General features: G+C 35.7%; 1 protein-coding gene across 2 annotated transcripts in view; it reads left to right on the top strand.

Moving 5' to 3' along the window:
• Nucleotides 1–26,166, top strand: part of fwd (phosphatidylinositol 4-kinase beta fwd) — a 71,627-nt gene that overhangs the window by 40,727 nt on the left and 4,734 nt on the right. Inside the window, exons 1-8 of one of the 2 annotated variants that reach the window (XM_089700002.1) lie at nucleotides 9,790–10,130; nucleotides 10,219–11,122; nucleotides 19,311–19,511; nucleotides 20,869–21,141; nucleotides 21,912–22,091; nucleotides 22,449–22,682; nucleotides 23,847–24,025; nucleotides 25,852–25,963. In XM_089700002.1, coding sequence (XP_089556128.1) covers nucleotides 10,054–10,130; nucleotides 10,219–11,122; nucleotides 19,311–19,511; nucleotides 20,869–21,141; nucleotides 21,912–22,091; nucleotides 22,449–22,682; nucleotides 23,847–24,025; nucleotides 25,852–25,963 — 2,160 coding nt within the window. In that variant the 5' untranslated portion in view covers nucleotides 9,790–10,053. Of the gene's footprint in view, nucleotides 1–9,789; nucleotides 10,131–10,218; nucleotides 11,123–19,310; nucleotides 19,512–20,868; nucleotides 21,142–21,911; nucleotides 22,092–22,448; nucleotides 22,683–23,846; nucleotides 24,026–25,851; nucleotides 25,964–26,166 lie in introns of those variants that run through there. The other variant, XM_089700001.1, reaches the window with a different exon arrangement.

Below are 26,166 nucleotides of genomic sequence, written 5' to 3'. Positions count from 1 at the left end.
ATAAAGGACATGATTATGTGTGAAAGAAGTTTCTAAACGTATTAGTCTTTATCTAAGGAAAATCTATCCAATCTGACTAGCGAGCAAATCTAATTATGGTTATCGTTGCATTGATAATATTGAATGCCCACGACTTGACCTTTAAATATATTTATAAGCTAAACAAACTTTGAAATTTAATAAAACTAGTTTGTGTAGGATTTCATAAAGAATGAAAATGGTAAACTTTTTTTAGGAAAATATATATTCATACTCATTTATACGATAGGAAATACATTTAATACTAAAATAATAATATTTGAACGTGTATCGATATATCACTATATACATTTTCATGTTTTTTCGTTGGTAATTTATCATTGAAACTGATGTGAATGCGTAAGAACAGCAATTAGAACAAGGTCGTTTACAAACCTATGATAGGAAGTGGTCTAAATCGCAGCCAGTTAAAAAGTTGTTTCATTATTATCCACTTTAATGCCTTGACGTTATTCTTTTAATGATATTAGCCATTGTATTTATAGCTGCTTTGTTGGAATAATATACTGTAAATCAGAGTTTAAGATTCATTTACAAGAAGTACGGAATATTCGGTCGACAAAACGCTAAAATTATAAAAAGTGGTGTTGTCTTGGTGTAGGTGGGTTTGGTTGTCGCATTGCTGATGCTCTATATTCTATAACATTGGCAAGCCCAGTAGTCTCTTTTATCTTTTGTCTGCTTGCCTGACAAGGCGGTGTGTAAAGCCAAGCCTGTTTTAGCACTATAATGTTTGTTCTTTTAGTATCCAAAAGTTGACCGTTTAGACACTGTTATTTCTATAAGGTCTCCAGAGTCAGTTTTCCTACCTCTTCTGTAGACAGAATGTAGGTAAATTTAAAGAAGGTTTTCTTTCCAGAAACGAGTACAGTTCAATTTCTTAAATTATGTCGGAATAGAAACTAGTTCATTTATGTTCCTATTAATAGTAGAAACAACTACCTGTGACTTATTATAAATGAACACCGGTTTTATATTATACAATTGCTTTTCAATTTCTTAGAATGGATATTGTTTCTATGTCAAGAATTGCGGTACTGTTTTTTGCGTGACTGATTAGCAAACATTTATCCATTCACGATCCTTACTGTGGACAATAGGAATATTTTCACCTATTATGTATTTTAATAACTGGAAAATACTCATGGATTATTATGATAAAATATCATGGCAACTATATTATGTTTAAATGAATTATAGGCACGAATTTACGTTCACTGTGGTACAAGTACAATTTATGTACTGTGTTTTGGTAAAATTCTAGTAACGGAGTGCGTAAAATTGAACGTGTTGAACTAATTGTCCGCTCCGGGAGGTACTAGGATAAAAATATCGAATATATTTTATACAGATTATAAAGGAACTGTGTGCCAATTTCATACTGAATCTAGTGGGATGTTTGGTACATATTGAGTTTTTATTTACATATTTAATTTTGCTCGTGTTGATACATTCTATTGTACTCGCTAGTTATCATTGCAATTATGTTTACTATAATGCGTAGTTTGATTTACGTGTTGAGTCTAAATCGTGCTCTATGTATCGGATAACTTGTTGTTACTATAGGCAGCAGCTGTACAGGTCTAGGATATGTCATGCTCTTGGGTCGTGATCTTTGTTTCCTTGCCTTGATTGATAATCGGATTTGATTCAATTATGTAAAAATCTCTTATAATGTGCAATGAAATGATCTTGTTATTCGCTATAGGTACCTCAGTCCAACTGAGTGGAATGATCTTCATAAAATTTCACACAAAACATATTTTGAGGGCCTTCAGAAATTATACTTATTTGTAAAAATATTGAGATTTGTATGTCTCTTATGGCTGGCTCATATGTTATACAGTTTTTGTATTAACTAAAACGAATAAAGTGTTGTTTGTGTATAAATCGGAAAAATGGGAATTTTGATAGAAATGATTAACTTTCTGATTTTTCATCTACACAAGTGAACCTTAATGATAGCTTGACAGTTACAATATAATTTAACACCGAAACCGATTAAGATTAAACACGACCTCATTTTTCTTAATGGATTTCATTAGTTTAATAGCTACGGAATATAAATTGAGGACTGTAGGGTCTGTTAAGTTTAATTTCTCCCAAATGTTTCTTATTTTACTTGTCCAGTACCTTCTGTAAGTTAAAATGTGAATTGGGATGTAATAAGGAAAGTCTAGTGTGAAGTAGAATTATTTCACCACTTCCACTTATGGTGAAGATTTGGAATTACCTACCAGCTGCTCTGTACTCGAATGAAAATGACACTGACTATTCAGGAGTGCTTATTTGTTCCGATAAGGCCGACCAAGCACCTGGACAACTTCTTATTTAAGATGAGGAACAGATAAGCACTTATTTGTTCCTCAAAAGATCAAGCACCTGGACCACTTCTTATAGTCTTCAACTATTTATTGGCTTTTAATTTAAAGCATTATTGACGTGCAATAACAAATGAGGGCCGGTGTCCGATTATGGCATGCAATTCACATGCCTCTGAATGTCTTTTCAAATATAGTATAATGCTTTTAAGAAAATACGGTATATCTTGGGTAGCGGTAGTTCTAGCTCCTGAATTTAAGTGGACACGACATTAAAGTTCTTGAATATGTATGTATATGGATTCAACGTTGACATATATTTGCCTTGTGACAATATCTAAAGGTAAAGCCTACAGCATTAAAGCCATACGCAAGACAGCCACAGCAGTCTACCGCTGTTATTGGATTAGCGTAATGACATTGGATGTCGTCTGATGCATGTTGTGAGTGGTCTGGAAAGTTCTATTAAATTCTCATACATTATCTGAGGACGGATGCTTTTATTTTGTTGCTAATGTGTTGGAGACACCTTAACGTCCAAAGAGAAGTTATAAAATCTTACTGGTCATATGTTAGTCACTACAGACAGACCAGCTCTATAATACTTATGCACCCGAATGGTCGGAACCCGAAATGAGTAGGATAATTTATATGAGCTTAGACGTGATTAAATTGGGTAATACCATGGACTAATAAATCTTATACCTATATAAAATTCTCGTGTCACAATGTTAGTCTGCATACTCCTCCGAAACGGGTGGACCGATTCTCATGAAATTTTCTTTGCATATCGGGTAAGTCTGAGAATCGGCCAACATCTATTTTTCATATGTACCACGGGCGAAGCCGGGGCGGACCGCTAGTCTTATATATAAAATTCTCGTGTCACAACTCACAATGTTAATCTGCATACTCCTCCGAAACGGGTGGACCGATTCTCATGAAATTTTCTGTGCATATCGGGTAAGTCTGAGAATCGGCCAACATCTATTTTTCATGTACCACGGGCGAAGCCGGGGCGGGCCGCTAGTATATGAGTATATTTGTCTATGGTAATACTGTACTTGCAACAATATTACAAAAGTAGAGATGATGATTTACGCAAATGATACCAATCTTGGTAATTATAATCTCTCGCAAATTTCGACAGAGAATTATTTTATGCCATAATTTTTATCATAACAGTTGAATGTTTTAGTGTTCATTTTTAATCGATTTACGTAATTTTGAATGCTGACATAATTGGGCAAATGGATACGTCCATATTTTAATTCATTGGGTCGCTATTTGTATAAGTAATTTGGTAAAATTATATAACTGTTCGATGCTTGAGCCAACGTTCACGTGCTGCTTGCTTAATATTGATGAATATAAATACATTGTAACAACAAAATTACATAACAAATACGTCACGGTCCAGAAGCCTTCTAGAATTCTCTTTGCCAATCTTCTTTGCATTAGCGGAGCGAAGTACATATTAATTTATTCGAACGCTATTTATATTGCGATGGTATTTGTTTTATTTGCATGATATTAACACCATTTCATGGCTACTTGGTAACTAAGAAGTGGAATAGATAAAGTTTGCAAATTTTCATATTATGTACCTATATTGATTTAGATTCTGTTTGCTTTTACTTTCCTAATAAAACAACCATATTTCAAGGTATTGAAGTTTAGCATGATCTCTGAAATAATGCATTACATACTTTTTATTACCTAGTTCATATACATGAAAAAAAATATTCAAAGAGGAGCACAATCGATTTCAAAATTAAGCTAACTTGGGGATAAAGGGAAATTTGGGAAAAAAGATGCAAATGATTTAAATTTTCCTTTTGATAAGTACCTAATTATAACCTTATACTTGAGTACTTAGTACTTATTTACATTGTAAAGTAATTGATGGCAGGATTATGTTAGTAAATACCAAACGAAATATAATTTAAACTTCTTAGTGTAATATTGTATTTCTAAATGTTTTTGTTGGTGTGATGCCAATTACATACTGGTCACCTTATACATTACAGTAGTGTTTTAATATCCGTAATTTGAATAAATTGAGATCAGTTACTGGATTTTTTGCTTTATGATTCACATCGAAGGAAACTTAACCTTTTTCCTGGTGAAAAATAAGCATATAATGAATATTTCAATAGGTATTCATCATTTAAACTACCCGTGGTAAAATTAATGATAAATGAGATGCTTCTCTATAATATTGGAAGATAAGTATAAGGATAAAAAGGTTGGTACGTGAATATTTTGAATATAGTATACAGGGTGTCCCACTGTTGGTATACTAAGCTCAAAGGAGGTTATAGTTTTGCATACGCTGAGTACGTAAAAAATACTTATAAAATTCCAGACGCATTTTTTTTCAAATAGATGAATTCTTAAAACTCTATGTGTACACCCCTAACAAGCAACCCGCCCAACTTTGCCACCAGAACGTGAGCTATCGTTTAAGATTATGTTTTCATAGACGAAATGCTCATATTAGAGACGCGGTATATGCCGGCTGCGCGAAGTTAGAAAAGAAAACATGGATTTCAGGAAAAATTTAGCAAAAAAATTTTGACGTAATTTTTTTGTTTAAGTATTTTTTTCGTGATCAGTGTATGTAAAACTACAAGTCAGTTCGCGCTTAGTATACCAATAGTGGGACACCCTGTATAGGTTGAAGGTAGAAGGGAATAAAAGCAATATATTTACGAGGTACATCATTCAAAGATGATCATTGGCTTTCGTGTTTTGGCAAAAAATTTCAAATGTGAATAAAACTATCAAATAGGTATACATACAATATGATCAGGTTAATAACAATATGTTACCAGTATAACCAGTTCGCCAGTTCTATTTCAAAGTTCGCCTAAAATGTAAACAAAATTTGAATATGTAGTATAGGTACCTAAATAGAAGATAATAAGCTATTAAACATAATCCAACTGTTGGCTCATGGGCGTGTTGTCAGTTTAACCATTTATTTGTTTTTTTTATACGAATTAATTAAAATTATGAAAGAATCTTATCAATTTAAAGCCATTGTCATGTGGTATTTTTGAATTCACATAAAAAGAGCAATTTTCAAAAAATAAAAATCACGTTCCATTATGTACGTACGTCCATCCAAATGTATAATTATACGTGTAATTATTATTGTCAAGTGGAGGAAAATAATTTAAAAGCAAAGCACGAATATATAAGTACGTGAAGCCTATCGCGGAAGAGGTTTAAAGGCTTTTTACTCGACGTTCATAACAACTTCCTGTATGGACTGTTACGGACTCCTTTGACACGGCTGGGAAAGGCGAAACTTAATGTTCCAGTGGGAATAGAAGTTTTTCATACGCTATTGACCAGTTGGATGCCTAGAAATATTGCTAAGGTATGTGGAGTTTTTCATACCCCGAAATGTTGACGTGAAAGCCAGTTTGTTCCGCTTTCATGGTTTAACTGCTCGGTGCTGCTAAAATTAGGCAGGGTCACTTCGTGTTTAGAGCGTAGGTAGTATGCACTGTTATCCCGATGTATAGCGAATAGGTAGCAATGTCTATGATTGCATTGTGGGTTTTTACTTGTTTTGATTAGTCTAATGTTTGAAGAATACTTGGTAGTGATGTTACTAGATGTTTTTGAAATAATATAGAAACCACGCATTTCTGTGCGAGATTGTCTACCTATTAGTAAAATATTTACATTTTTATTTTTATTTGGCTACAAGAGACGAACGCTATATATTGAAAATTGTAGTAATTAAGTTATAATTTACCAAGCATGACCGTTATGTATTGATTAGATGATAATTATATTAGTTAAATATTCACGATTCCATCCCAATTCCTCTGACTTGGCTCATCAAACTTGGTCTTGGACACTTGACATAGCAGACGTTGACTTTACGTGGGAGGTATGAAACTTCGTGAATATTGTATTGAAAATCAATGGTGTGTACCTCAGTTATTAAATAAAGAATTTATATTTTTTTAATTGTATATAAATTCCAATCTTAATAATTACCGAATTTCATGCTCGATAACTGTGCTCTCCTTTGTTGTATCTAGCCTCTCAAAACGCTTTTCCTTTCAAATTCTACAACATTAGTCAGTTTTCATTCACGAGTAAAAGTAATAAACATATCAAGTGCTAAAGAGAAATTGCACGATACAAGAAACTACCATATCATCGCCATACACGGTGTAAGTGGCAGGGTCTCTGTACTCAGTAAGTACTCACTCGATTGACTTTCGCTACACAGTTTGAAAGACATGATCCTAGAGACACGACATAAATGTCCGCGTCGTAATGTCAATACTTTCTGAATGTTTTTCTTACTTTAGAAAGATAAAAATATCGAGAAAAGTTTGTCTACTACATAAATATGGAGTCACTTCTCTATATTAGAATGTATTCCAAAGATATGGCTTATAAGTTTTTAGTGTGGAAACAATACAGTCCGAACTTTACTGTTTGTTTCTTAGCATATTTTACTTATTGTGACTTTTCTAAGACCTGAAAACATGCTCCACTTTCACCTTAAAATACATTTCTAATGTATGAGAAACAGCCGGTCTATGTTTTTCTTCGACACGTGGAAAGCTATAACAATAATGTTCAATTCAATCAAACATCCATTGTTTTATTAATTATTATTGACGTCGTTCATACGCTGAATTGGGTATGTGACTCTACGTCTACCAGCATTGTTAAATATTTATTGAAATATACCTACTCCAAAATATGGACAGAAACATAAGGTATCGTAGTGAATGTAGCGCTGATCTCTCATGAGATCATATTAAGGTTTTTACATAAATTACGAAAACGTTTTCGTAAATTGGACACTTGAAATTGTTAGATTTTTTATCAAGAAAATCCGACTGTGACTTTGGATTTTTGCTGCGGCACTAATTTTAAATTATCCATAAAAAGCCTTCTGCTGCTGGCAGTTTATAGCTCTAATGAGGCAATTTTTTGCCTTAAACTTGATGTATTGCACTTATGGGTGGAGATTTACATTAACATTATGAGCACGCACTCGGTGCGTGGTTATTTCAGACCGGTTTATTCAACATAATCAGCTGCTTTGACGAAAATTAATTGCTTATGCTATGCTTCAAGTATACAAACATTGGTAAATACATGATGTACTTGCACTATACATTGTTATAAATTAGAACAATGTACGACTTATAATGCACCTATTGCTTTGTTGTGAACGATTACCTATGTTCTTTATTGAACATAGGTCTGATTGATAAACTGCCAAGTACACATGACATGTATTCTCATATTTCTATCATTGAAACAGATCAATTAACCATTATTAACCCGCATTCGAAGTTGTTGTGTTGAACGTGTGTAAACATACAAATTGAAATCAATATACCGCCCGTTGGGGTTAAGTGCTAATTCTCTGAATAACATCTGATGTGCTGAATTGGTGTTTGTGTATGGTGAAAAAAAATTGCTTTATACCTTATATATTTTTGGCGAAAGACATTCCATAGTTTCAATACTTGATGATCAGAGTTTTTTTATGTTTTGTAATGTCCAATAATTTAATCAGAGCGTATGATAGGAAGAGAAATCTGAACCGTCATTTTACTTATTACTAATTTAACGGCCTTACTAATTTTACCTTTTAACGAAGAACTGATAACCATGGCGGAATCTATTAAGCGTGTCTGTAGTTTTTTTGACTTATTATTTAATCACGTTCAAATTGGGCCGTCAAAACATTTGGAATTGTAAATATTTTTCGTTGCGTCCTCGCTTTTCCAGACGACCGGCTCGCTGGAACTAGTCACTTGTTTATGTGTAATTGGAGTTTGGTAAATGAATTACAGTCGGACACGCGAGGTTTATTGTTTGGTTCGAATCGTTGCTGATTCTTAATAGGTGCCCGGTGTATGTGTACTGAGTATTATAGTTTTATATCCACACAGGTCAAATTGCCGAGTGTTCAGTTGTCCAGTTGTGCACTGCATGTTGATATTGTTAACTTTATAATAATAGCACATGTTCTAGTCATGTGTTCATAATAACAACTACATTGTCTTGATTCCGGATATATTAAACACAATAATTGTTTTATGGAACAACATAATATTCATTTGCCTTTTGGTCACATCATTTCATGGATTTAATTGTTGCTATTTCTCAGAGATTTGAAATAATTTGCAGTTATCACGAAAAGCGCGATAGGAGTGGTAATTAAGACGGCGATTATTTGCGCATTGCAGGTTATATTTAGTCATTCGGTTGTTTTAATGAGTTTACCATTACTTTGCTAAAACAGGATGTCAAGCGAAACGATACTTGCGAAACTTATAAATATAGTTGCGAAAATATCCGCTTATATGTGGAAGTTAATACGAGGCATTAAAATTGGTTAAGTACATAATATTAATAAGGTACACTGTATCGTTTTCAAAAATATTATTTGCTACGTATTATTCTTTAAATATTGGGTTAAACAAATTGACGTAGGTACTTATTGGTTTAATTCACTTAGCATTATACTTCCCTCCTATTGAAATTGCTCTGTTGATTATCGTTAGTTCGTCATCAGCACATCTGTTCGAGGGGGAACATGTGCTCCAGTCTCGATAAAACTCTAAAAATAAATGAACCAAATATATAAAACATATACATACAGATTGATCTTTTGATTGCGCACTCGAGTGGTGTTAAAATTATTTGAGGTCGTTGGCCGCTTTCTCCGACGTGTTTGTATGCTTTCTTTAATCTTATGTCATGACGACGTCTCCGTTGGTAGCCGTAAACAATGTCTGGCATCGGACGGTTTTTTTTTTTTTTTTATAGTGGGGAAATCTTCGAAAGATACCCACGGCCCCCGGGGATGGAGCCAAGGGTTATGTCGGATTCTTACCGACTAAAACCCCACTGTGTTCCGTCGAGCCGCGCAGTTAGCCGGGGCCGCGGGTACTCTTAGAAATCGTCCACGACCCTGGAACTTGAGAGCCCTGGTGGATTTATAAGCACGATTAACAGTACATTGCATTTAAATATTCCCCAACAAATAAAATGTACCACAATCCGTCTATGGATCGATTTGCAAAATCTGTCAATGAATACTAATTAGTTATAACTAATACACCTCGTGTTGCCCTTATATGTTTTTGGTATGAAATCCTAACCCGTGCATGCATACTAACGGCGTCAGCTGAGATAAAATACACAGCTCTACGTGATATGGTTAACAAATTAACGCGCGCTCGAATTGAGCAAGCCTGGCCAAGGCTATTTCGTCTATTTGCACTGTAAATGTCTCATTTTAAAAGGCGTACGTCAGTTTCTTCAGCTGTGGAAATATATGTGCTCAGTGCCGAGAGTGTGTTGGGGAAATCTTTGTTTACTGCTTCAGTTTGGCTACAGAAATTGTTTAGACGCGGTCATGTACATGTAGTGTAATCGAGGTGATCCTTCTTCGGTATGCGGCGCTGCGTGCCTGTTTTGTTGCGTAAAACAGTTTGCTGTGCGCTCGCGTTCGAAGCGGACGCGTCTGTGTTATTATGTTCGTCAGTTTTATTTACACGGTTACGCTATAAACATATGGCGCGCGTTAGTGTCAAAAGTGCGTCCTTATTCAACTTATAGTATTGTGCGTGATTTGAATGTGATAAATGATAACAGTGCTGTTTCACGAATAATAAAAAAATAATTACAAATGGTTAAAAAGATTATTGTTGTTGGAATACGTCATTATGAGGACCCTTTCTATAAGTCGTTCGACGACAAATATAGGTATAATAAAGCTAGCTCTCTGACTCTATATAGTTTAAGATAAAATAAAGGTAGTTTACTTATAAGTATGTATATTTTTTGTTCGTAGACATGTGACGGGTGCGAACGGGCCGCCAGCGGGATGCGGCCACCAGAGGAACCGATCCCTGGATTCTGTCCTCCAAAGGATACCAGAGGACATGACGCCGACGTCGCCGGAGGGCGCGCCGCTCCGCATACCGGGCGATGTGCCCGCCCCACGGCTCGCCCTCCCGCCAGAAGTTCCCGCCGGCTCTGACGACTCCGGGATACACACGCCACCAGACAGTCACGATGAAGAAAGACCTACACCCGCCGCAGCAAGGTCGCGAGAGAGCCTCGATTCTGGCAATCCAGAAGACACAGATAAACCCCCGGATCCACCGGATATAGCCACCACACAGTGCGTCCCATATACGACAACTAAAACAATTACTGCAACGGACACTGCAAACCACAAAGACTTTCTCTTGAGATTGTTCGAAAGTAAACTCTTTGATATGAGCATGGCGATCTCATACCTCTTCAATTCAAAAGAGCCAGGTGTACAAACGTACCTGGCCAACAAACTGTTCTCATTCCCACATGAAGACGTCGATTTTTACCTTCCGCAATTAGCGACAATGTATATAGAGATGGGTGATGTCGCTGAAGTTTTACGGCCATATTTAGTGCATAGGTGTAAACAAAGTGCTGACTTTTCGTTGCGACTCGCGTGGCTACTGACGGCTTTCGGCGGAGACGCCAAAAGGTCTAGAGCGACGAAGTTGAGGGATTCAATACTCGCTGAAGAGATAAGGCCCGCGGCGAGAAGAGGGCACCATAGAGCTCACTCTGATGCCTCCGCGTTGAGGCTTGCCACTCCATCGGGAAGGCATTTAGGGGACCTGGCTTCTGGAAGAGCATTCGATAGCGGATGTCTGTGCGGTGAACAGTGCTCGTGCGGTGCGCCAAGGCTAGCTCCACAAACACAGGTGAGCATTCACATTCTACATTTTTTAATCTTAAACCTTGTTACGTAAGCCAATTAAATAAAATTCATTACGCTCAAATTTACACGAGAATAAGTTTAAATTATTCAATATGATGCGAAGAGCTATTCGAAATCGGAGAATTATCATATAAATATAATGTCTTTATCTGTTATAATAAGATTATATCACGTACATTTTGTCCTGATAATGATAATGTTGGAAACTGATAATTAACCGATCTTACAAGAAAGGGTTCACTGTTAAATAAACTTCTATTTACTCCATTTAACCCATTGAGCCCCGAACGGCCCGATCGGTCCACGACACAATAGATTTTCTATTGTGTCTGTGATTCCGGGGCCTGAGTTATTAATAATTAAAAATATTCAGTACAGATAGATAGTAAAGATAATAAATACATATTATGTTAGAAAAAAATATTTAAATAATTTAGGTCACATTTAACGATTATAAAACGGAATACGTTCTTGATGTCAATGGATTAAGTATACAAGTAGTTAAACAATTTTTAATATAGTTAATTGCATCATTCGTTATCAGCCAAAAAACTATAACACAAATTGAGGTCACTTCGCGTAGGACGATTAAATCAATATTGTAATTTCCCTTTTACTTTGTCTGGGTAAACCCTGAAAATGTGAATTTTCTTTTGTTCAGGGAGGATCGATTGGTTTAGCTTTTGTTTATGATGTTATATGATAGTTGCTATTATATTTGGGCTTTTATTTACATTGAGTAAAATAATCGTCATGATAATTGCAGGTTATAGTTTGTTTTATTAGATTAAGTATATCTCTATCTCTATATCAAAAGGTTGCACATAATATTATTGAAATTAAGAACTTTGACGATTGTGATCGTTTAAAGGATAAGAATAGATAATAATCTACAACATATTTTAATGAATTGATAAGTTTGGATAAAAATAATTTTAACTAAGTATATTTATTCCGCATATTTAACGCGTAGTGCGTACTAAGATGTATTTTTATTTGTTTAAAGAGTCCTTCCTATTTGTCCCATTCACTAGTTTCGAAAGTTTTTAATTTATTTTTTATTTTAATACATGTTTTATTTCAATAGGTATTCGTTTATTTTAATAATGGACCTCTGTCTAGTAACTTCTGAAATCTTCTTCAATATTATATTAAGCCTTTTTGGGCGGTAGGCGTAAAAAAGTACACACGCGATTAATTTGCTCCATGCTATTTAATTGGTATTTAATTTTAAAAGTTTAATAAATTATGTTTTAAATTACCTACGTACTTGCCGGATCATTCTCCTACAAAAATAACACTAAAACTACTATCCAAAATCAATTCTTCACTTTCTATTTTACTTTGTCATTCCTAACCTCACTTGACTGCACTTTTTATAATCTTAAGAATGAATGACAATATGGATTTACATTCTATCAAGGAATCTATGGCACAGATGTCCGAAATGTTTAATAAAAGAATGCTGGAATTCCAAGAGGATCTCAAAAAAACTTCCACTACCACTTCATTGGCCAGTCCTCCGTCTAGGTTGGCATCTGACTTTACAGCTTTCCGATCCTTTGTTATCACCTCACTGCAATGCCTACAGACTCAGGTTGACTGTCTGTATAAGTTATGTGACAATCTGGAAATGAGAAGTAGAAGGAAAATTTTATTGCTGCATGGTGTTCCGGAAAATAAAGATGAAAATGTGACCTCTCAAACCTTGAGTATTTTGTCCACCAATTTAAAGTTACCAGATTTGTCCATCAATGGAGTGAGTCGATGTCACAGGCTAGGAAGCCCCAAGGAGAACAAGCCACGACCTATTCTCATCAAACTCCGTAACCTGTCCGACAAGGAGCACATTTGGTCATCCAAAATCAATCTGAAGGGTACGGGGATCACTCTCTCCGAATTTCTTACCAAGAGCAGGCATGAGGTTTTTATGGCTGCTCGGGAACAATTTGGCATCACTAAATGCTGGACAAGAAATGGGCATATTTTTGTCATTGGACCTGGAGGTGTTCGTCATCGGGTGGAGAACATTGCTGACTTTAAATCTATCTTGGCAGCTCAGAACGATAAACCTAATCCAGGTATCACTGCAGTATCCAATATTCCTTCCAAAGATAGCAAAATAGTATCTCGTACAAAAAGGATTGTTAAAGGGAAGTAGTGCACAATTGTATTATGTATTCCTCATCATAGGACCTTCACAACTTCAATTCTCTTCTCTGTTTTCTTAAATTGCGTAATTTTTGTTAACTTTTGGCTAGAACTTGCTTTAAACACTATTTATTTATGACCTTCATAAACTGTTGTGACGTATTTCATAGTTATGTATAACTTTCCTATTATTTTCCAATCTACCTTCTACTTTAATCTATTTTTGCTACCTCCAAGCTAAATTCTTTCACTTTCGTTGTTTACAGATAACATTTGTAATTGTCATTTGTCAAGTGTCAGTTGTCATTTGTAAACTGTATGTCAAACGCTTAGATTATAAGGTCAAACGTCTAATTATTCCTTGTTAGATATACTTGCCATGTGTAAATTGATTGTGATCTACTGTTTTTGTTTTAAATATTTTTTATTTTTGTGTTGTGAATTGTGATTAATACGAATTGTATATTAAATTGATGTATAGTTAAATTCCGGAGGGTACGAGGTGTTAAGTATAGTTTTTTGTATCTGTAATATTATAATATTTGTAATTAGTATATATATATATTTTTTTATATCTTATATTTATTTATTTTTGTTTCAAATTTTATTATTATTTTTAAGTAGTTTATTTTTATTGTTATTTATTAGTACTTTTTTTTAATGTCTAATATTAGTTCTGAGCATTCCGAGTATCATGATTGCAGTCATTCAACGTCTTTCGATTCTTTAAACAGCGATGAGAATAGTTTTCATAGTGCTTCCTCTCCTCTTTCCCTTGTCCTCCCTACGTTGTTTAATGATGTTCCCAAAAATTTTAACGTCACTCACATCAATGCACAGAGCATTCCGGCTCACTTTCCTGATATGCTTGCATCATTCGTATCTAATAATATCCATGCTATCCTGGTGTCCGAATCATGGCTTAAGCCTTCCCTTCCATCAGCCAATTATTCCCTTCCTGGTTTCCATCTTATCCGAAATGATCGTATTGGCAGAGGTGGTGGTGGAGTTGCGATATATCTTCGTAGTTTCATCCCCTTCAAGTTGATCCGATCTTCCTCCCAACCCCCTCCTAACAATACTACCGAACATCTCCTCATCGAAGTCCAACTACCTAACTCCAAAATTCTCCTTGGTGTATTCTATAGCCCTTCCCTAACCAATAATTACTTCTCTTCCTTTGACCTCCTCCTTGATGACCTCACTCCTGAGTATAATCATCTTATTTTTATGGGTGACTTTAATACATGCCTACTTAAGGACGACCACCGCAGTAAGAAATTATACTCTCTCCTAAATTCACACAATCTCCATATTCTACCACTTAATCCTACCCACTTCTCTCCCGGCTGCTGCCCTTCCCTCCTTGATATCATTATTACCTCCTCCCCCCTTTCCGTATCCAAGCATGGTCAGTGCTCCGCGGATGCATTTTCCTATCACGACCTCATCTACTTATCCTATAAACTCCGTCCTCCTAAATTCAAACCCACCTCTATCCTGCTGCGTAATTTTGCCGGTATGGACCACGACCAACTTCAATTGGATGCCTCCGAATGTGATTGGCAAGCAGTTTTTGATGCTGAAACAATGGACCTAAAAGTGAACATATTTAATGACATTATGCTTGCTTTGTATGATAAGCATGCCCCTTTAAGGCCCGTGAAGAAGAAGCACACTCCTGCCCCTTGGCTTTCGCCAGAACTTAAATCTCTTCTTAGCAAAAAACATCGTGCAAAGACTAAACTGAAGACGGCCAAATCAACCGAGATGCAGGACAAATATAAAACTATCCGTAATCGTTGCAACGTATTGTGTAGGGATGCACAAAGACGCCATATTCATGAGTCGGTCGAAAACGGCGACCCTGTTAAAATATGGAAATTTTTAAAATCTCTAGGAGTTGGTAAATCTTCCCATACGTTCCCTTCTTGCAACATCAATATTGACAATTTAAATTCACACTTTGCGTCTTCATCTATTCCTAACGATACCGTAAAAAATGCCTCTACTCTCAAAAATCTCTCTACCGTTTCTACTCCTGATTTTCCTCCCTTTATTTTTAAACAAAGTTCTGTTGATGACGTTAAGAAGACAATCCTGTCCATATCGTCGAATGCCATCGGTACTGATCTTATCAGTCGTAATATGATCATTCCTATCCTTGATATCATTATTCCCATCATCACCCATATCCTAAATTTTTCAATTGTCTCCGGAACATTTCCTAGCGCCTGGAAGGACGCTCATATCATCCCTCTTCCCAAAAAATCGAATCCTTTAAGTTTATCTGATTTCCGACCCATCTCCATCTTACCCTTTCTTTCCAAAGTACTTGAGCGTCTTATCCACTCCCAGCTTAGTACCTTTCTCAACACTAATAATATCCTTAGTCCTTATCAGTCTGGTTTCCGTCCCGGTCATAGTACGACCACTGCCCTTGTCAAAGTTACTGATGACATCCGCCACGGTATGGATAACAAGCAACTCACAGTTTTAGCACTTCTGGATTTTAGCAATGCTTTTAACACTGTAAATCATAATATACTGCTTAGTTTGCTACGTCTTATTAACTTTTCATCAACAGTTCTTGACTGGTTTCGAAGTTACCTGGGCGATCGGCGGCAGCGTGTTTTGCTTGATGAAAAACATTCATCTTGGTGCGCAGTCTCCGCCGGTGTGCCACAGGGTGGCGTCTTGTCACCTCTTCTCTTTGCCATTTTCATTAATAATCTCACATCCCTATTAACTTCTCCCTACCATATGTTTGCTGACGATCTACAGATATATGTCCAGTCAACGCTTGATGACCTACCGCATGCTGTTCGCTCTATTAATAACGAACTGGCTAACATAGTTAGTTGGTGCGATCAATTCGGCCTTAAGTTGAATCCATCAAAGAGCCAGGTTATCGTTATCGGTAGTCCTTATCAACTTTCTGAGGTTGACTGGGGTATATTGCCTTCCATTAATATTCACGGCGTAATCATACCCTACAGTAAGAATGTAAAAAATCTAGGTATTCACTTGGATCAGACTTTATCTTGGTCCCATCACATTCAGGAACTTGGTCGGAAATTTTACGCTGCGTCTAGTTCTCTACGGCGTCTTCGTAACTTCCTACCCATATCGACAAAAATTATGCTAGCACAATCCCTACTCCTACCCATTATTGATTACGCTGATGCATGCTTTCCTGATTTAACAGTGGAGCAATTAGACAAACTTGAGCGTCTTCAGAATTTCGGTATCCGGTTCGTATTTGGTCTTCGCAAATACGACCACGTCTCCTCCTTTCGCAAGAAGCTCAAGTGGCTCCCAATCCGTCTTCGCCGGAATGTGCATTATCTGCAGCTACTATATCGTATCCTTTTTGACCCTAAGACCCCTTCCTATCTCAAAAATAAATTTAACTTCCTGCATTGTGAAAATTATTCTCTTCGTTCTGTGGATAGGCTTGTTCTGGGCATTCCTTTTCACCGCACACACTTCTATGGCGATTCCTTTGCGGTTACTGCCATTAAACTCTGGAATGCCTTGCCGATAAATATCAGACAAGCCCAAACGCTATCCACATTCAAAAGCCTTGTCAGGAATCATTACTTGAATCTTGCTTTTGACTCGGGATAGTATATTTTAGCTCATGATCTCTCTTTCGCTGTAATTTGCCTTTTTATACATATTATATTATGTACATGTATTACGATATGTATTGTATGTATTTATTTTACTTATGGTATGTATATATAATTATAGGTATATACGTATGTATATATATGATATCTATTATTATATCTATTTATTATTTATAGTATATTTATTAGTATATTTTTTTTTTTCTATTAGTTTTATATTACATAATTATTGCGTATACTTTTTACCCACCTCCTTTTTTTCTATTATGTTATCCCATCATCAGTTGGTTGCCTGGAAGAAATCACTTATAAGTGATAAGGCCGCCATCTGTGCTGTGTCTTCTTTTAGTATAAGTTTTCTTTTTGTAATTTTTTTTTGTTGGCAGTACAATAAAGTATTTAAATAAATAAATAAATAAATAAATAAGCCTCATCTAAGTACAAATAAACAAACCTAACAAACAATGTCTACATAGATATTATACGTTTATCATTTTATGACGTTTTGCGTATTTTGCACTTCCGCCCCGATGACGAATAGCGGACCTTTTCCGTTTATAGCACTTACAAACAGACGAGTCAACAAAAAATGTATGCAATGTAAACTTGGCTCAGCCATTGCCTTGAAGACAACATTGTATGATGATTCTTTCTCAAGTGAATCGTGTTTCGGTCTGAGGATAATCGAAAATGTACTTACTATTGAAAGGTCCCGGTCGGCGTTTAGTTTGTTTGGGTTCATATAAATAGCCCCCTTTGATAAGACCTTTTGGTAATAGAATTGTTTGATGTTTACTTAAAGCGACCCTTATTATGCCCTACGAATAAGTATAAAGTAATTGCATTTCTTTTATGTATAAAATCATTTACTTGTCCATTATATTTTTTTATTTATTAAACAGATTACTTCATTTACATCTACCTGTATAGGCATTTTTATTGAATTGAAAATAATGAATTAAATGTAATATGACAATTGCGCGATTATAACTGAATACACAATAGAATGAGTATGCCATTGCAAACTATACCATTGCCTCGTCTCGGCCTCATGATAAGGTTCGAAGCACATCCAATGTCACATTAAGCGATTTTAAACGTTAATTAATAATTACTGTCAAGATTCAATATGCAATGTTTGATGTGGTGTTTAATGGCTTCGTCGTGTTTACTAATTGTAAGCAGCAAAAAGAAAAAATCTTACTAGCAGTATCTGTATTCTGTCCTACGTAACAACGGGTAGTATTTACCTTGAGGCTTGCTTATCATATCAGATCGTTCAAGTCTGTGACGTAATTTATGAGCACAAATTGTTATTGATTGTAAATTGATTTGTGTATAACAAAATTGAATTGAAGTCTCTGTTTCTGTTTGGTATGTTATGCAGGGAAACGATTTTGGTAGGAGTTTCAGTCGGCTATGTTATTTTCGCGGGGGCTAGCTAGTGTATAAATAGTGTTATTCTTCATAATCGTTATCATAATATGCATTGCAAAGTTGGTAAATAGTTTATACCACCAGTAACCAGATAAAATTGACAGAAATAGGATTGATTAAATAACTTTTATAAGATAAGAGGATTACATATTATGTTCCAAATTGTACCTAATATGAAAATCAAAACATCTGTAAATGTAAAAGATCTTTTCCTGAAAGTGATTCATTTTATGCTTGGACTCAAAGAGATGCAGAATCATCGACTTCATCGTATCACGTGTATAAACAAGGAACGCAATGACAAACAATTTATATATAGCTCCTATAAAATTAGTTTCAGCAACTTTTAAAATGTATCAGCTAAGAGCTAAGAGCCCACGCTTTCCATTTTCCCACGAAAGCGATACTTTTCTCGATTGTTGAGGTCATTCGACAGAATCATACCTCAAATCGTAACGTTACGTCATACGAGCGTTCATTTCTCTTTGATGCTGTTATTGTGAAGAATATCCGAATGATGTTGTTTATTTTTGGGATTTTCCTAAGTGTTTGAGCGGTTTTTATTTAGGTGCAATCAGTTCTGCTACAGCATTAGGTTATTAATTTATTATTCATCGAATTAAACATAAACATCTCTGGTAATCGTGATTATACTTGCAAAATGATTAGATAACTCATTATTCATATTTCGTAATTAACACCAAAGAGATGTAGATCTGTACTGTTTATATTAGATTGTTTTTATTATATAAACATTTTAGCTCACTATGCATGCATTCATGAGATAATTTCATCAATTGATATTGCAAAAGCATAATAGATAACCTTTTATAAATCTTTAATGTACAGTGCAGCTGTCCCTGTAATAAACTGAATCCTTTCTTATGAAGTAAGATTAATAAACCCATAAAAAAATCCAAAATTAATACAAATATCTCCCTATTTCAGTTCCTAACAGCGCTCACGAACATCGGACGCCGGCTAGCCAGCGTGTCCGACAAGGAGCGACGCAACGGGCGGCTGCGAGCCGAGCTGGTGACCCTCGACCTGAACCTGCCCGCGAGGGTCTGGCTCCCACTGCACAAGAAGCCACATTATGTACTCAGGATACCGCCGCATGCGGCTGCGGTGCTCAACAGCAAGGACAAGGTAAGGAATCTTATCGGATTCACTTATTAGGGAAAACGCGTGCTAACTACAAAAGGGTTTCAAATGTAACACTGGCATTAACGTATGTATGTACTACAACACAACTAGAGACTCATTCTGTACGAACTATACAAGACATTCATTGAAATTAGAACCTTATTGCGTGGTGGTTATGTTCAAAGTCTATTGTATCACTCATTAAAAAAACTCTGCCGAGTACACGCGTACGCAGTGTTTTGCGTCGGACAATTTTTGAGCGTTTATGAGTCATCTATATAGAGATAATTAAATTTTTAATGATAAAAAACACTATAGAAATAGATCGGAAAATTTTGCGTTTGTTATACAATAAGTAAACAACGTATGTTTATCATTTGAAATCGTTTTTAGTTCGTTATCTAAAAATGAATTAGGTTTTTCTTTTTTGCCATGAATTTAAAATTAAAATGATCTATAATCCTCTTTTGTAGAAGACAGAAGTGTAGTAATTATGTTGCGGAAATCTAGACCACGTACACTGAAGCTTGTAGCTTGTTGTAGCTTGTCTACAATAAAACTATTGCCAAATTTTTAGTAAAAGATAAAATAAAATTAAAGTATGTAGTTTTTTTTTTAATATAAATATTGCAAACGTAAGAATAAACAAAGTGCAAGGTTGAGTGTTACCATGTGTTACTTAATTGAACCTGAAAGTCAAGACCATTAAATTGAAATTAACTTGACATTAAGTTCAGGAAATATGTTTTAACTGTATCACTCCAATGTTGTTGTAATTAGCAAAAATAACATGAAATAATATTCAAATATTTATTGTTTATGGTCTAGGAAATCAATCAGAAGATTAATATTTTATAGTAATAAACACATGTATGGATAGTAAGGTCCAATGCTTGTGTTCAATAAAATTACGTTGGAAGGCCAAATTTAACGACCTTATAATATTTTAGTCAATCTGAGATGAACGCTCTCACGGTTGCTACTATAAAAAGAATGTATCCTGTTGTTTCCTCCGATGATCAACATGTTTATATATCGTTTATATCTACCAAATGTTAATTACATTTTTACTTAATATTAATTGTTTTATTAATGCACTATCTGTGTATTGTAAATTGTAAAACTATTTCACATATATTTAAGTGTCTGTTAGTTTTGTTTGTTTGTGTCCGTAGAGTTCGAACGGATAGTTACCTGGCCTAATAGTTGTTAATTCGGTTGGATAGTGTTAAGGCCGCCGGACGTGTCGGATACCGGATAGTTGCTGGATTTCCGCTTTATCTCTGGGTCCAAAACTATACTCTTCTACAACACACTTCATAAAAACACAACAGTTTTAACATCTTCCTTTATCTTACAGGCGCCCTACATTATCTACGTGGAAGTGCTCGAAACGGAAGGCCACGAGCCGCTCCCCCCTCGCCTGTTACCCCCCGCGCCTCCCGCCCCGCACTCACCCCCGATTCGCCATACAAAAAGCGAAGAGAACCTAGTGCCGGAATGGCCAAGTCTCTCAATGTATTCGGCTATGGATGATGTAGATAATAGTGACTGTTGGAGCCATGATGATGAGGACGCCTGCTTCCAAGCGTGTCCGCCCAGGGCGTGCCCGGCTCCGGATTGCGTGTCGCAGGTAAGCGTGTATAACATTAATTTAGTTAAAAAATTCGCTTAATCTCATTAAATTATTGCAGTGGCATCAATCCTTGATAAGTGTAAAAAGTTTGAATTAAATCTGTCGTTTAAAGAGGGTCAAAATCGAGTCTAAAAGAGTCGTTTACATATTGTATTGTCGTTGGCATCTTGTATTTATTTACATTGTAAATAAATATGCGAGTAACTTTCACGTTATGTGCATAACATTTACTTTGACATGATGAATTTTTCCTAGAAAGATTACGATTTTCACTTTATTATATAATTTATGTAAAATTCTCTTTAATCTTATCGTCATTATCTTTATTGTGTTATTACTTTCATTTAACGAATACACTACATGTTGTTTATATTTTTCTTACCTGAAGAAAACGAACCAATGTTTGGACAAAGATATATGGTAAACGCTTATTACGCGTTTTCATATTTAGGTTTTATGCTAGTATTTTAAATATTATATAATTATTTATAATTGTACAATACTGCTATAACACTACTATGATAATTATATACCTGTAAGTTTTGTTTTGGCTGTCTTTTTCATTAAAATATATTTGCCTTCTCCAGCGATCGCTTTATATTAAAATGTTTTTTCGTTCTCTAGCTCTCCGTACAATCTATTCAATCGGTAGTCGGTACAAACAGTATCTCTACCCCTTATTTTGTAATTGTCTGTTTACCCAAATCAAAAAAGTACGTGATTCTCAATAAAATTGTTTTTAATTTTATTATATTTATCTCCTCCAGCTGTCCGTGCAATCCGTGCAGTCGGTGCAGTCGGTGCAGTCGGCGTCGTCGTGCGGGTCGCGCGAGTCGCTGGCGGTGGGCGCGGGCGAGGTGCGGCGGCGGCTGGTGGACGCGACCGCCGCGCCGCCCGCCAACGCGTTCCGCCACGACCCGCACGACCCGTCCGCGGTCGCGCTCAAGGTATACACCGACACGGATTATGATGAAATAATAAATCTTTATTTAGTTCTCACAATATTAAAAGGTTACAAAAATGTAAGTTTTCCCCTTCCAAAAACTTAGCGTGCAGTAGTCATATCCTCGAACAATTACTTTAAACGGTAATATTTGTGTCCATGTCTATAAATACAGCAAATAAGCCTTTAGCCATTAAAATGTTGATTAGACACTGAAATCGCGCCGTTAAATCTAGTCCATCCAGTTAGCGGACCAAATAATTAAACAAATATTAATAATAATGAAAATGTAATATCATAGCAATATACTTGCAATATATATACCAAACCGTTATAATGTATATTTACATTACCACCACAGGAGTCGTGGGAAACCAAACTATCACGCATGCGCGCAACATCCCCATACGGCTGTCTAGCCGGATGGCGGCTACTCGGCTGCATAGTGAAAGTCGGAGATGATCTTCGCCAAGAAATGTTAGCTGCGCAGTTACTGAGGCGGTTGCAAGCCGTGTGGGAGCTGGAACGCGTGCCGCTAGCCTTGAGACCGTACGAGATTATATGCCTGGATAAAGAATCCGGGCTGATACAGCCGGTGAGTTGTTCTTGTATACTGGATAAAAAAAAAGACGGGTTGCACTCCGGGAGTGCCGGCAGAAGTGAAAACTTGATTATTAACGTTCAGCATGTTTGATATTTTGGAATGGTATCCGACTTACGCATGGAATATAAGGGCTAAAAAAAAAAAAGTCCGTCTTACGCTTTTTCGATCAGGCCACGTGTCCTGACGCGAATTTAAGATTTTATACCCAACGCCGCTAAAGAAGTTTTCACTTCAAAAATATACCGGCCGAATTGATAACCACCTCCTTTTTTTGAAGTCGGTTAAAAATATAAGGGAAGGGAGAGTCCGATCTCATACAGCCGGTGTGATGTAGGTATATAAGCAAGGGCTTGCGTTGCTAGGGGCAACGTGAATTGTCTTATATAGCAGTGGCTGGAGATGTTCGATAGAGTCGTGGGATTATTAAATTAACATGATAGTGATTCAGAATATTGTTTTCTACTATTAAAAGTAAAAAAAATAATAATATGTAATATGTGAGTTAATATCTACTTAATCTGCTCACTTTATTCCCACAAGATCATATCTGATAGTCCTTTGTTATTTCTTATAGCTACATAGCAAGGGGCTTATACAATTGGCGACCTAGTATACTATTGTTTATTTATTACATAATATAAGTGTATGAAGGTTGACAGCACTCCGCCCTTATGAGGTCGTAATATGCGATATATTATTAATTATTTTAATGCGTAGAAAGTTGTTAGCTTTGGTCCCGAGTGAGTTAAATTCATATTCAAATGGCACTGTCTATAGTTATATAACCAATCTGCTTTTATTGTTTCAAAACAGGTTTATTTATAAGTAATATAGATTTAACTTTGAGGGTCATGTGAAGGTTGTTAATAATTTACAAACAAGAATTCATTTTGTTGTTAGTGTACCGCTCTTGTTTAGTGGAGATTATTTACGCCGTTTACTTTTTTTCGTTCCTTTTAGATCGTGTTATAGTAGTTTTAGTTTTTAAACTTTCTTTTTTTATATTGAATGCACTTTTTCTTGTCATTAAAATTAATGACATGGTTCCCATGTTACCATACGATCGAATCGAATCAGAACAGTTCTTCTTGTCTATTACAAATTTAAATTTACCCTTTTCTACAATAAATTTCTTAATCATAATGAATTATATAGGTGCTGAACTCAGTGTCGCTCCACCAAATCAAGAAGCAGTCGGGCAAGTCGCTCCGCGCGTGGCTGCAGCTGGAGCACGGGCCGGCCACGAGCGAGGGCTTCCTGCGCGCGCAGCGCAACTTCGTGCACTCGGCCGCCGCCTACGCGCTCACCAGCTACCTGCTGCAGCTGAAGGACAGGTGCTGATGCTGTTAAATAAATAAATAAATAAATATTAAAGGACATTATTACACAAATCGACCTAGTCCCACAGTAAGCTCAATTAAGGCTTGTGTTGTGGGTACTAGGCGACGATAAATATAATATTTTATAAATACATAATATATAGATATAACACCCAGACCCAAGAACAAATAATTGAGTTCATCACACAAATATTTGCCCTGACCGGAGATCGAACCCGGGACTGTCGACTCAGTAGGCAGTAACTTTACCACTGCGCCAACCGCGTCGTCAAATCTCTCTAAAGTGTGAACTCTAAAGTGCGAAAAATTGTGACCCGAAACATTTGAATCGCGATTAACACGCTTTATAGACTATGATGCGAATTTATCGTAGTCCCTCGTTATACCTAATGGACAGAGTCCCGCTTCGCGGGGCTCGTTTGTCTGTTTAGTTTTAAATAAACTTATTTCGCAATTTAACGCTTTTACATTGATAAATTGTAATCTGACGTTGAATAGGCTATTTGACAAGGTTTTGAAAACTGTCTCAAATTATTAAGATACGTTTATAGAGCACACAAAACACATGTTTCTTAATTTTTTGTAGTTATTCATTGAGAAAATGGAAAATAAAAACATGATATTCAAATATGCCGCCAAAACACAATTTTGAAGAATATGGCGTCTCGCGACCATGGTGACGTCACAGCCGCGTAAACATCAACTTGCTCCTAGTACTTATTGTTCGTTTTTGTTTTAATTTTTGTATAATTAAGTTAATCTGTTTAAAAACCAGAAAATGAGTTCGTATAGGTGGTGTGTAGTTCCTGGATGCAGAAATACAACTATTAAAACCCCTGACAAACTATTTATATGCGCTCCAAAAGATATAAAAATGCGTAGAAAGTGGTTGCAGTTAGCTCGCAGAAATCCAAGTGATATATTATCAATTAAAACAGTTATATTTTTTTGTGAAGACCACTTCGATGTAAGTATGGTGTTGAATACCTAGTAGGCAGTTTATTTTATTTGCAATACATAGTATAAATCGTCTCATTACTTACCTGCTTGAGGTTAGATAATGATATATATAAATTGATGATGTACAGAAAGATTCAAACTCATATCGCACCCTTCAATTCTGTGTTGTTTGTATGTTTTACTAGACACAATTTAAGCCGTTTCGCTGTTTTCACATTTCTCAATTCAGGAGCGTAAAAATCTGGGTTGTTTTTAAAGAACATGCCAACCATTATAGCGTCCACTTAAGGTAGATTTCTACTGTCTGCTTTTTCGAAATTACAAACAAAAATAACACATAAAGAACAAAACTGATTACAGACACCTTGAATCACAAGAAATAAGTTATACTAGAAACAAAACCAAAAGCGAAATTCAGCAACGACGTGAGTACCTAAACGTTGGGATCACTTGTTATTTACGCAGCTGTGACGTCATAGCAGATGCAGCCAATCATGGATGTTTTCGGTCACGTGGTAATTTTAAAAAATATGATGTTTTTTCTCGACGATTTATAAATAAATAAGTTATTATTTATATCATTTATTAATTTGAATCGCCTAAAAACCTTATAGATATATGGATTACACAAAAAAGTAATTTATTTTTTATACTGTCAAATAGCCTATTGTACGTATTCTGTTACAGATCACAAATTGAGTTTTTTTTAATGTATTTTACACAGCAAGTGGCTTAACATATCATTAACATTTGTAACCATAACAATACTATAAGTAACTTCATTTCTGTTGTGGTAATCGACAGATAGAAATAGATGAAATAATTAACACACATTACAATAAAAAAAATCTTAATTTCAGGCATAATGGCAACATTTTATTAGACAGCGCGGGACACATCATCCACATCGATTTTGGATTTATATTTTCGATATCACCGAAGAACTTGGGATTCGAGAGTTCACCGTTCAAGGTAATGTTTGTGACAATCGCAAACGTTAGACTTACTCCTAATATGTATAATAATGATTACCATCCCACATTAATGTTTCTTTAAGTTTTTTTGGGGGCATTTTTAAAGTAGAACATAAAATTAATAATTTTTATAACTTAGGGTGCATAGTAGGTCATTTCTTTAAACTGTAGAATATAGTTTCACTACGAATCTAAAATTAA

Source organism: Colias philodice, chromosome 10 (genome assembly GCF_061535455.1).
Source record: "Colias philodice isolate Cphi_HAF_F1 chromosome 10, ilColPhil1 Martin Lab GWU primary, whole genome shotgun sequence".
Lineage (NCBI taxonomy): Eukaryota > Metazoa > Arthropoda > Insecta > Lepidoptera > Pieridae > Colias > Colias philodice.
Note: the sequence above shows the minus strand (reverse complement) of the source record. Positions and strands in the feature narration are given on the sequence as shown.